This window comes from Grammomys surdaster, unplaced genomic scaffold, assembly GCF_004785775.1.
Source record: "Grammomys surdaster isolate TR1022 unplaced genomic scaffold, NIH_TR_1.0 126313, whole genome shotgun sequence".
Taxonomy (NCBI): Eukaryota; Metazoa; Chordata; class Mammalia; order Rodentia; family Muridae; genus Grammomys; species Grammomys surdaster.
The window spans coordinates 5,310,199-5,322,364 of NW_021621113.1; the positions used below are offsets into that span (position 1 = coordinate 5,310,199).

General features: G+C 43.9%; 1 protein-coding gene across 2 annotated transcripts in view; it reads right to left on the minus strand.

Annotated features, from left to right (window-relative positions):
- Phactr4 (phosphatase and actin regulator 4) overlaps positions 1 to 12,166 on the minus strand; it is a 71,584-nt gene that overhangs the window by 17,976 nt on the left and 41,442 nt on the right. For both annotated transcript variants that reach the window (XM_028759886.1, XM_028759885.1), the window contains 4 exons: positions 9,760 to 9,918; positions 8,544 to 8,921; positions 1,159 to 1,753; positions 342 to 523 (listed from right to left, as the gene is read on the minus strand). In XM_028759886.1, coding sequence (XP_028615719.1) covers positions 342 to 523; positions 1,159 to 1,753; positions 8,544 to 8,921; positions 9,760 to 9,918 — 1,314 coding nt within the window. The remainder of the gene's footprint in view (positions 1 to 341; positions 524 to 1,158; positions 1,754 to 8,543; positions 8,922 to 9,759; positions 9,919 to 12,166) is intronic.

The following is a 12,166-nucleotide window of genomic DNA, read 5'->3' on the forward strand; positions in this document are numbered from 1 at the left end:
CCTAGCACTAAGAGGCAGGTGGATGTCTGAGAGTTCAAGGCCACCCTGGTCTACACAGTGAGTTCTAGGCTAATCTGGGCTACTGTGAGACTTTGTCTAAAGAATAAATCTGAATGAATCTGTCAATGTGGCCCTCTCATGGCCTTGATCACCATGGCAAAGTGGAGGGGGAGTTTTTTACACTGGCCTCCAAAAGCCAGAGGACTCCATGGAGCAGGGCACCTGTTTCCTCTTCTGCTGAGGATCTAACCATTGCAGAGACTCTGCCCAGCACGTGGTGCCCAGTTCCCAACATCACACACAGAACAACTTTATTTTGCACTTTCCCCTCCTGGTCTTACTCTGATGGCTTTCATCATCATCATCTTCTTCTTCTTCATCTCGATACTGAATGGGACCCTCTGAATCTGAGTCACTCTCCTTCTCTTCCTCTTGCAGACACAGTGGTAGTTTAGGAGTTGCTGAGGTAGACGTCATGTCTTCAACAGACGAGCAGGTCTGTTCTTCCTCTTCATCATCTGGACTAACAAATACGACATTTTTTTTTTTTTTCAGAAACAATGAGGCTTTTCAAAGGAAAAGACTGAAGCACACATAAAAAGTCCATTATTGGAAGAACTTATAAATTCCAGTCTTAGCTTTAAAATTCTTCCTAAGAAGCTCTTTACTATTCACGAATCTAAAAAGTACTGGGTCCAAATCCCAGGCTGTTTTTTAGTAGACACTGACACATTTCAGATTTGCCTAATTTCATTCACAAAAGCTTTTAGATACTACTCCCATTTAGAGCTGAGATAGTAAAAAACAGCAAGGCTGAGTAACGTGCCTGGCGACAGAGCGACGTGAAAACCCAGGGCTTCCTCACTGTTAGCAATGGCTCTTAAGTACCTTGTAATAGACTTAGATAACACATTTGTATCATCTAAAACTAGTAGTGTTAATGTTCATATCTATGAACAGGTAATTGTGTTGTCAACACAGAAATCACCATAAAAATCCATTTAAAAAAGGGGGGAGGGGAGAAGCCCTGCTTCTAGAATTGACTTTTGGCAGAAGCATTCCCTCAACTTAAATTTACCCACATTGTCTGAAGAACCATTCCTGTGTGGGGCTGCCTACACTAAACCCAGAAACAAGAGACCAGCAGGAAACACTCACACTTTCAACATTTCAATCGTGATGGGAAGTGACCTGGTCCGACCCAGGGTACCAGTGTCCTCAGAGAAGCTGTCACTGTTCTCAAAGAGCAGTGAATGGGCTCTGTGAGTGCCTTCCAAGGGAGGGGTCACAGGAAGGGGGCTGGTAAGGGCCTGCTGAATTCGGATATGCAGTGGGAGTGGGGGCAGCCTGGAGGGTATACGGGACTCCCCAAAGCTCTGGTCCTGTATCTTCTTGGGGATTTCCATTTTCTGATCTTCCTGCTGGGAAATGTCCTGGAATAGATCTGAAGAAGGGGAGAACTCAACTTCTGGCACAATTTGAAAAGTCTTCGCAGGGACTAGAGGGGACCGTGGAGGCTCTGGAGGTATGTGGGTAGGCAGTGGGGGTGACGGGGACGAAGGCGGGATTATTAGTGGTGGTTCCAAACACAAAGAGACAGTTTTTTCTCTTTGATCATTTGTTGTCTTTGTTGTGAACGAAGCAGCGGGCTCCAAGCTGGGTACCAAAGTTGATGGAATACCTCTCTTGGGTGGTAAGGGTGGAGATGGTTTCGACAGCAGTGTGCCACTGTTCATTGCTTGAGATAGTTCAGCTGTAAAGGAGAGCACAACACTTTGTTACCATCGCTTAAAATGCACCAAAGACAGGTCAGAACTAACCTTTCAATTCAATTATGTAATTTCATGGCTTTGCAAGTTCTGAAACAAAATATATTCAGGCAGGAGGCTGAATGAGTAGGGTGGGGGAACATCTGGATAATTAAAGATGATTAAAACTTAATTAAAATTTAATTACTGTGATGAGAGATGTGACAACCCTATGTCCTGACAGTGTAAACCGAATGGATCCAGGAAAAAAAAAACTTAATAAAAAGTTGTTTGCTTTTTAAGCTAGGCAGTGGTGGTGCATGCCTTTAGTCCCAGCACACTGGAAACAGAGGCAGATGGATCTCTGTGAGTTCCAGGACAGCCAGAACTGTTACACAGAGAAACCCTGTCTTGAAAAACAAACAAAAAAGTTTGTTTGTTTTTAAATCTTTATTTTATGTGTATGAGTGTTTTGCCTACATGTATGCACCATGTGTGTGTTGACTAGTGCCTGAGGAGGCCAGAGAGAAGGCACGGATGCCCTGGAACTGGAGTTACAGATGGATGTGAGCTGTCGTGGGTGCTGGGAACCGAGTCTAGTTCCTACAGAAGAGCTCTTAACTGCTGTGACAGCTCTTCAGCCCAATATTCTCAGCACTCAGGAAGAGCACTACAAACTCAAGACCACACCTAGTTCTAGGCCAGCCAGAGCTATACAGCAAGACTCTGTCTTATCTGTGTCCTTGGGGATGTTGGAGAAAAAGAACACACAACAAAATGTGATCGTAAAAATCCGACCAACCAGGATGGTAGGATAGTCCAGTGGGTTAGGGCATACGCTTGCAAGCCTGATGACCTGAGTTTGATCATTAACTCACACAGTGGCATTGGAAACCAGTTTCTGAGAGCTGTGTTCTGACCTCCACAGTGCACTGTGGTATTTACTCGCACTCCTATGCATTATACACACACACAATAATAATAAATGAATTAAAATAATGATACCTGAATATTCAGCTTTGTACTGTATACTGCTCAATAAAATTCAATAAAGCTATTTAATAAACCTTGAATATTATGACAAATGCAAAGCCCTTTGAATAAAGTGCTTTTGTGTCTTTTGTTTTTCGGTTTGTTTTTAGTTTTATTGAAAATATGACAGAACAGATTCAAATGGCTCCACATGGTGTTTTGAAATTCATCCCAGCTATAGGCTGAGTGACCTGCATGTCAGAGAGGTTGCCAGAGCCCAGAAGCGTTAGCATTTCTCGGTGTCAGGATCAACCTCAGTGACCTCCTGATCCAGGGCCGAGGCCTCAGGAACTTTTTCTTCCTCTTCCAACCTGGGAGAGCTGCCTCTCACAGGACCTCTGAACCTGCTTCATCAGTGTGTGACACAGACGGATGTCTTGTTGAGCATAAGGGTGCTCTCCTCCCACACACACTTTATTACCCAGATGTGGGTAGTACTTCGTGACGATGACCAGGGCTGCCTTCTTTAGCCTTAGTGTGAGTGTGGCCCATGTTGGTGGGTCTCCTCTTTTATGTCTTTTAAAAAGCTTTCAAATTATTTGTGTGTGTCAATGCATGTGGCTGTCAGAGAACAACTTGGGATAATTGGTTCTTTTTTTGCATTTTGTAAGTCATGAAGATCAAACTGAGGTTGTCAAGCTTGGTGGCAAACATCTTTATCACTGAGCCATCTCACCACCCCATCTTTATGTCTTATTCTTCAGTACCCCTGAAGTGATAAAAAACAAGGCATCATCTTTTTTTTTTTTTTTCTCCCAGAAGGAAAACTAGAAGCCAGACACTAGGTAATTTGCTCACAATCATAGTACAAATAAGCAAGGCCTTTAGCTAGTCTGCAGCCGGGCTGCCAGACCACTGCTCTGTCCTCTGCTTGCTCCACTCCCTCTTCATCAGCGGCACACCTCTGATGCCTTCTGTACACCCGTGTCGCTTTGCAGTGCACTCTGGGTTGGAAGGCAGGACAGCTCCTGTCTCCACCAGCAGCCTATCACAAGAATACATACAGCGTGCCCTCAATACATGTGTGTGACATGAGACGTTCTTCCTCTGTATCACAGAGGAAATGGATGACAGCATATACCCCACTCATCTTCCCAGAGCCTAAAGGACTCAGGCTCTCATCCATGTAAGAAGCAGGCAGTCACATCATGTAGAAGCTAACCTTTTATTTCAGTCTATCCAATGTTCTCAAAGAATTTATACATTTCCCCAAATAAAATCTTATTTGCCCTTAATCTCATTCCATGTATCCACTCTGAGTGAAGAGTGAGCTAGCCTTGGGCCATTTATAAACATCATTTGTCAAAAGTAAGCTGTGTGAACGGTGTTTTGTGCTACCGCAGTAGTGTGTGCCCATAGTCTCAGCACTGGGGGAGAATGAGGAGCTCACCATCACCCTGGGCCACAGAGTGAATCCAGGAACTACCCTACAGATGAGAGCTTGCCCGAAAAACAAAAATAAGAAAATAAAGCCAAAAAAATGGGGGCTGGAGGGATGGCTCAGCAGTTAGGAGCACTGACTGCTTTTCCAGAGGTCCTGAGTTCAATTCCCAGCAACCACATGGTGGCTCACAACCATCTGTAATAGGATCCAATGCCCTCTTCTGGTGTGTCTGAGGACAGCTACAGTATATCCACATACATGAAATAAATAAATAAATCTTTAAAAAAAAACATACAAATGAATATAAAAACACTCTAGAAAACACTGTACACAATACACAAAGATAAAAATAGCAGTTAGCTCTTCCATCTATAATAAAACAGGCCCCTGCCGGGTGGTGGTGGCACACGCCTTTAGTCCCAGCACTTGGGAGGCAGAGGCAGGCGGATTTCTGAGTTCGAGGCCAGCCTGGTCTACAGAGGGAGTTCCAGGACAGCCAGGGCTACACAGAGAAACCCTGTCTCGAAAAACCAAAAAAAAAAAAAAAAAACCCATAAAATAAAATAAAATAGATTTTAATTGATGAAATAAGTTGTTTGTTTTTTGTTTTTGCTTTTTTGTTTTGAGACAGGTACTTACTATGCAGCCTATAGGTTAGCCTAACCTCACTATGTAGACCAGGTTGGCCTGGAACTCATCATGCCTGACCCTACCTTGTTTACTAAGACATGCTCTTCCTAAGGCCTGAGGCTTGCAGTTAGTTGAGGCTGGCAGGCCAGTGATCCCAGGATCCACCTGTCTTGGCCTCCCTAGCACACATAGTGTACCCCTGCACCCATTTTTTAGGTGAGTTCTAGGGGTCAAACTGGTCCTTATATTTGCAAGGCGTCCAATTTACAGACTAAGCTCTTTCCTAGGCCCTAACAGATCTCTCTTTTTATATTTTTATTTATTTATTTATTTATTTATTTATATTTATTTTTTATATTTTAAAATTTTTATTTTTATGTATGTTTGTGTGTGGGTGTCCACAAAAGTCAGAAAAAGGTACTGGCCCCTGGGAGCTAAAATTATAGGACATCAGGCAAGCCAGTTCTGAAAGAACAGGAAGCGTGCTTAATTGTGGAGTCATTTCTCCAAGACCGCCCTCCTCCAACCCAGCCTATCATTTCTAAGGATTTCTAAATAACAGCTCATATTAAGTAGACCATTTGTGATCATAATCTTTTTGTGAAAGAAATGGTACTTTAGAATCAAAGCACTGGGTGAGGTTATTAATTTTAGAATAGGGTCTAACCTTTAAATCATTTAATCTTAGTAAAAACTGTGAATTAGCCACTTTCCTTCTGTGAAAGCCCGTAATAGAATAATGGTTCTTTAGTCACAAGGCCCACTGCTCTGGGCTATCAGCTGAAGCTACTTTAGACACTTTTAGGGCTTTTTGTTTTTTGTTTTGTTTTTCCATAAAAGTTCTTAGGTGGTCCAGGCTATTCTCGAACTTCTGTAGCAGAGACTGCTCCCCGTACCTGCCTCCCAAGTACTGAGATGATGGAGATGACAGGTGTGCATTACTACAACCAGCTAGTTATTGTATGTGCTGCCATAACTAGACAGACAGAGACAGCGCAGGTCTGAGCAGGAACACAGAGCATGGTCGCTGAACTAGCAGCATGAGCATCCTCTGGGAATCTATGGGAAATACAGATCTCCAGCACTCAGCTGAGACACCGACACCAGAACCTCTGGGATCAGGGTCCCCTCATCCCAGCCGGCCTTTTAGGTGAAGCCAGTAACAGCAGTCTAGATGACAGTTTGAGAGGCACACTGTAGAGATTAGAGGCAAGTTTCTGCCCCACATCAGCGACAACCTTGGTGAGTCACAGCATCTACACTTCTAATTGTCTCTGCACACAAGAGACAGTCATTTACTACAGCCCTGGGTGGTTTTGAAAGTGCATGTGAAATCACTTCAGGTTCCTCAGAGATTAAGTCAGAAAGACAGGCCATTAAGCAGTGATAACACAATGATCTCCATCCTGTTCTTACTCCAACCTGTCTGTCTGAGATCGAATAGAAGCCTGATAAGGTTCTAGTCACTCCACCCAGCTTAGTGACATTAGATTCTTTTTTTTTTTTTTTTTTTTCCGAGACAGGGTTTCTCTGAGTAGCCCTGGCTGTCCTGGAACTCGCTCTGTAGACCAGGCTAGCCTTGAACTCTCGAACTCAGAAATCCACCTGCCTCTGCCTCCCAAGTGCTGGAATTAAAGGCGTGCGCCACCACTGCCCGGCCCATGACATTAGATTCTTAATAAGTATACTTTATATTCATTACCTGTGTAATTGTTAACAAGAACTATAAGTTGGGGTAAGCCTAATATTATTTGTCCTGAAAAATTATACTCTCACTAGCTCTGAAACACTTATCAGTTTTTACCTTTCCTTTCTGGAGAATTTCTGTGGGGAATTGCAATTATGATAGGAAAATAGACCTAAGCAAGACCTTAGAAAATGTAAAGTAATTTACAAAGCCTATAAACTTATGCTCATACACTACCCTGCTTTCAGTTCGCAGTGGTTCTGAGGACTGAACCCAGGGGCTATCACATGCTAGGCCAGAGCTTCATATCCCTGGTCCTCATTGTTCTTCTGTATTTTTGAGACAGGATCTCACTAAGTGCAAAATTGGCCATGAAGGCCTTAAATAGCTGATGTGCAATCTTAAATAGCTGGGATCACAGGCCTGGCTTCTATTCCCATCATTTATTTTCATCTATCTATCTATCTATCTATCTATCTATCTATCTATCTACCTACCTACCTACCTACCTACCTCATCGACCCACTACCTACCTATTTTAGACACAGGGTCTACAGACTCTGAGCTGGAACTTGCTGTGTAGACCAGGACAGCCTCCTCTCTCTATTTCCTGAGTGCTCAGTTTACAGCATGCTTCTATGACCACACCCGAGAAGCATTCTTCACTCTCAAGATAAATGTGATGTTATCAGTACACCTTAAATACCTCTGTGAGTTCCCATGAAGATGCTGTACGAGGCACCGAATCACAAGTTAAACACACACTGACAGAACCACCATTTTAGCTACCAGACTTAGGTTTAGACAAGGAATTGGTAGTTTAAGCCAGATGGAAACTGCCATCACTCTAGTCTCCTCACGGAGGCTGAAGGTGACCGTGACAGCCAGTCCTGCTGTGCCTCCCCTTATCTAGACCATCAACTCATCAATCAACCAGTTTACTACTTAAAATAGTTAGTGTGGGTTTTTTTGTTTTTTTTGTTTTTGTTTTTGTTTTTTAAAGATTTATTCATTTTAGCCGGGCGGTGGTGGCCCACGCCTTTAATCCCAGCACTTGGGAGGCAGAGGCAGGTGGATTTCTGAGTTCGAGGCCAGCCTGGTCTACAGAGTGAGTTCCAGGACAGCCAGGGCTACACAGAGAAATCTTGTCTTGAAAAAACAAAAAACAACAAAAAAAAGATTTATTCATTTTATGTATGTGAGTACACTGCAGTTGTCTTCAGACACACCAGAAGAGGACATCAGATCTCATTACAGATGGTTGTGAGCCACCATGTGGTTGCTGAGAATTGAACTCAGGACTTCTGGAAGAGCAGTCAGTGCTCTTAACCATCTCTCCAGCCCGTTAGTGTTGTTTTCTTTTCTTTTTTTTCTTTTTTCTTTTGGGGGGGGGATTGTTTGTGTGTATGTTTTAGAAAGAAGGGAGTCAGAACAGTTTCATGTAGCCCAGGCTAGCCTCGAACTCAGAAATCCAAGAATGACCTTGAATCCTGATTCTCCTGACTGTACCACCTGAGTGTTTTCCAAGTGTCACCAACGCCTAGTTCTAGGGGATACTCTTTTTAAACTTTTTAAATTGTAATTATCAAATAAATAAGCAATGCTAAAGTTAGTTTTGTAATACGTGTATAATAAATCTCCCTAGACATCAAGTTAATTTTACTGATGTTTCCAATTCATGGCCATTTTTGCCTTATTCTTAGAACTATTTTCCTCCCTCCCTCCTTCTCCCTCCCTCCCTCTTTCCTTCCCTCCCTCCCTCCCTCCCCCCAACTTCCTTCCTTCCTTGTGGAGACAGAGTTTCTCTGTGTACAGCTCTGTCTGTCCTGGAACTTCTTTTGTAGACCAGGCTGGCCTCAAACTCACCGAGATCCTATACCTCTGCCCTTCCAAGTACTGAGATTAAAGGCATGTACCACCACACCTCACTCTAAAACTTTTCTCTATATTGAAAATATTCCTCCAAGAGATGAGTTAGAAAACTCTTTCACAGAACAAATCATTCAATAAAATAACTATCCAGAACCAAACCAAACCCCAAGTACAAAATCTGAGGACTTACCAATCACAGGGTTGCTGTTTCTCTGAGCTGGTTTAGGGGGTGGGACGGGGGGTTGCTTGGCAGGGGTCATATGAGTGGCAGTAGTGTTAGTGCTAGCAGGAGCAGCAGGCAGAGTCCTGGGGGCAGGGGCAGGGGCGACAAAGGACTTAACAGTCTTTGTCACTTCTGTGGCAGCAGTGGTGGCAGCGGGTATCACGGTGGTAGAGCCCGAAGTGGAGGAGACGGACCCTGCTGTACTGCCAGCTGGGACCTCCTTTGCCTGCCCCTCATTTGCTTCATAAGAAGAGGACAAGGGTCTCTTGGGGGGCAGCAGAGGCTGCTTAGGTGCATGCTCAGGACCAGGCTCTGCATCAGAGTTAGGCTGGCTTCCAGTTGAGCCTATGCAATAAGAGAAACGATTTAATGAGAGCCTAAAAATGCGAACACACTTACAACCAACGTCACTCATTAATGAAACTTACACTTTACACATCACGCTCCAGTGGCCTTTAACATGCTTAGGGAGAGGAAGAGAGGCTCAGTAAGTAACAACTCTTCATACAAGAGCCACGTTACCAAGGGCATATGAGATGAATGCCGGCCACACACGAAAGCATGAGGCCTGAGTTCAGATCCCCACATTCACATAAAGGCTGGGTTCTAATGACAGTACTGTGTCTGCGGGTAGAGACAAGATCACTGAAGCTTACTGGCCAGCTAGTCTAGCCAATCACTGAGATTGCTGTCTCAAAATAAATGAGTAAGCCTGGCAGTGGCATGCCTTTAATCTCACACTCAGGAGGCAGAGACAGGCAGATCCCTGAGTTTGAGGCCAGCGTGATCTACAGAGTGAATTCCAGAACAGCCAGGGATACATAGAGAAACCCTGTCTTGAAAAGCCAAAATAAAGCTGGGCAGTGGTGGCACCTAGCCCAAAATAAAATAAACAAATAAATAAAAATAAATAAATTTAAGCCCCCCCCTCCAAAAAAAGGTGAAAAGCGAGGAGACACCCAATGCCAACCTCTGGTATCCACATGTATATAGACACCCTCCCATAAAAGCACACACCCAGAATTCCTTGGGTAGAACACAAGGAATGTGAAGGTTGACAAGATCCTATAGAAGAGCTAGGTAAAATAGCTGACATCTGAAACAAACCCACTCTGACTTCTCCTGCAGCCCTATAGGTAAATAAAAACCATCTGTGGCTTTCAAACTCAAATCCCACTTTTACCAAGTCTCTTCCTTGGATCCTCTTCTGGAACAAGATTCCTGAGACTTTTCTCTGGCTCTTCTTCCACTAGGACTGGACTAGAGGACCTGGCACTCACTATGGGGGTGGTGTGTCCATTCTTTAATGCAGCATGGCTCGGCTTTCCTGAATCCTCACCACCTAAGAGAAGAAAAAGAAAGGCTTAGGTGGGGCCGCACATACACACATAGCGGACATACAGCTCTGTCTTTACATGGGTCCTGAACAACTAGAGCAGAGGCTAAAAGCTGTTTCCTGTCTGTGGGATCTGTTCTTCTAGCTGGGCTGCCTTGTATTGCTTCAGTGGAAGAGGATGTGCCTCGTCTTGATGTCCCGGGGTTGGGGGGATACTCAGGGTAGGGTCTCTATCCTCTTAGAGCAGAGGAGAATGTTAAGGGTGTGGGGGAAGGGGGGCACCAGGACATGAGTGGCAACTGAAAAAGAAAATAAATTTTATTTTATTTATTTTTTTGTTTTTTCGAGACAGGGTTTCTCTGTGTAGTTCTGGCTGTCCTGGAGCTTACTCTGTAGACCAGGCTGGCCTCGAACTCAGAAATCCACCTGCCTCTGCCTCCCAAGTGCTGGGATTAAAGGCATGCGCCACCACTGCATGGTGAAAATAAATTTTAAAAGCAAAGAAAAGTTTAAGTGACGGACCAACACCAGCCACGTGGGGGCGCTGGTTGACCCCCCCACTCTCCTAGCTCCTTTCTCGTAGTAAGGAGGCTCCTCACTGACACCTGTGCTATTTGGATCCAGAAGTATTCATGGAAGTAGTAGCTCTTCTTCCACAAGTGATTTATGTTACTGTAATAATTTAAAATGGCTAGTTCTTGGGCTGACTACCTAAGCGGTGGTAGCTCTGCTTAGCTCAGGCCGCCATGATCTGCAGCCTGAAGCCAAGCATTCCACAGCAGGAAGCAGCCAGAGGCCACGGGCGTGCCACAGCTAGAAATGGCCAGCCAGAAACACCAGCCCTGGCACTCATGAGATGGCTCTGCAATCTCCCACGCTGTTTCCACAAGGCTTGGCTGAGCCCAGACCATCCCACCATCCACGTGGTACCAGGTAGAAATGAGACTCTAATGCTTAATATTATCCAAAGGCGTTATATAATATAAATGCTCAATAAACAAGATCCCCATACAATTAGAGTTGTAACCCAATATCTAACCTTATGATATAAATGGTTACCCAGGACTGTCCTGGACACAAGTGTGGTTCTCCATGGCTCCTAGCTCTCCTTCTCCTCCTCTGTCCTCCTCTTCCTCTCCTCTTCTTTCTCCTCTGACTCTTCACTCGATCTACCTTTCATACAGCCCAACTGCTGAGCTTTATACAAATGTAGTGGGAAGATATCCCACTACATTGACTACCAGCTATATCAAGTAACTCACTTCACAGATACCCTATTATACATACATACTGCAATCTAAGGTACAGCTCTGGCAGAATGCTTGCCTAGCACAGGTAAAGCCATGTGACAAACACCCAGTTCAGAGAGAAAAAGGATACTATTTTGATAAAAAGGCTGTAGTAAAAATGAAGAAAAAATCATTCTTCTGGGTGGGAAAGGGTTTGAGGGTGTACCACAGAAAGCAGTAGGTTTGGAAAGAGGAATAGCAACCTACCACATCATGGAAAGATAGTCTATTAAATTAAGACAACTGGAGGGGCAGAAGAGATGGCTCCGTAGTTGAGAGCGCACACACACATTGCTATTGCAGAAGACCCGAGTTCAGTTCCCAGCATCCATAACTACATTACAAAAAACCAGAAGACGATGAAGAAAGAGGTCAAAGACTATGTCTCACTTCTTAGTCTCAGGGTGGTGTAGTGTCCTTGGAAAGATTTATTTTTATTTGTGTGTGCACACATATGTATGCTCATCTCTTGGTAGTTTTAGAGCTGGTTCTCACAGACCAGCCCCTCTCACCTGACACACTACCCTCTCACTAAGACATTAGACAGTGTCCTTCAAGCATGCCCAGTAAGCAGTGGAGTTTGGACTACAAGTATTGAAGAAAAGACAAATAAGTAACAAATGTACTTCTGAAGCAAAGAAACCATAAAGCATTTTTTTTCCTTATTTGTTTTGAGGCAGACTCTTCTCATACACAGCCTAGACTAGCCGTGAGTTGGATCAGCCTCCTAGTGGTGTTGGGATAGTGGGTGTGAGCTACTATACCTGGCTATATTTTTATTAAATTAATTAATTGGTTAAATTAATTACTAGGCTAGCTTTTCAGACAGAGTCTTAGTATGTATCCTGGGCTGATCTAGAGCTCTTTCTTTCTTTCTTTCTTTCTTTCTTTCTTTCTTTCTTTCTTTCTTTCTTTCTTTCTTTCTTTCCCTCCCTCCCTCCCTCCCTTCCTTTCTTTCTTTCTTT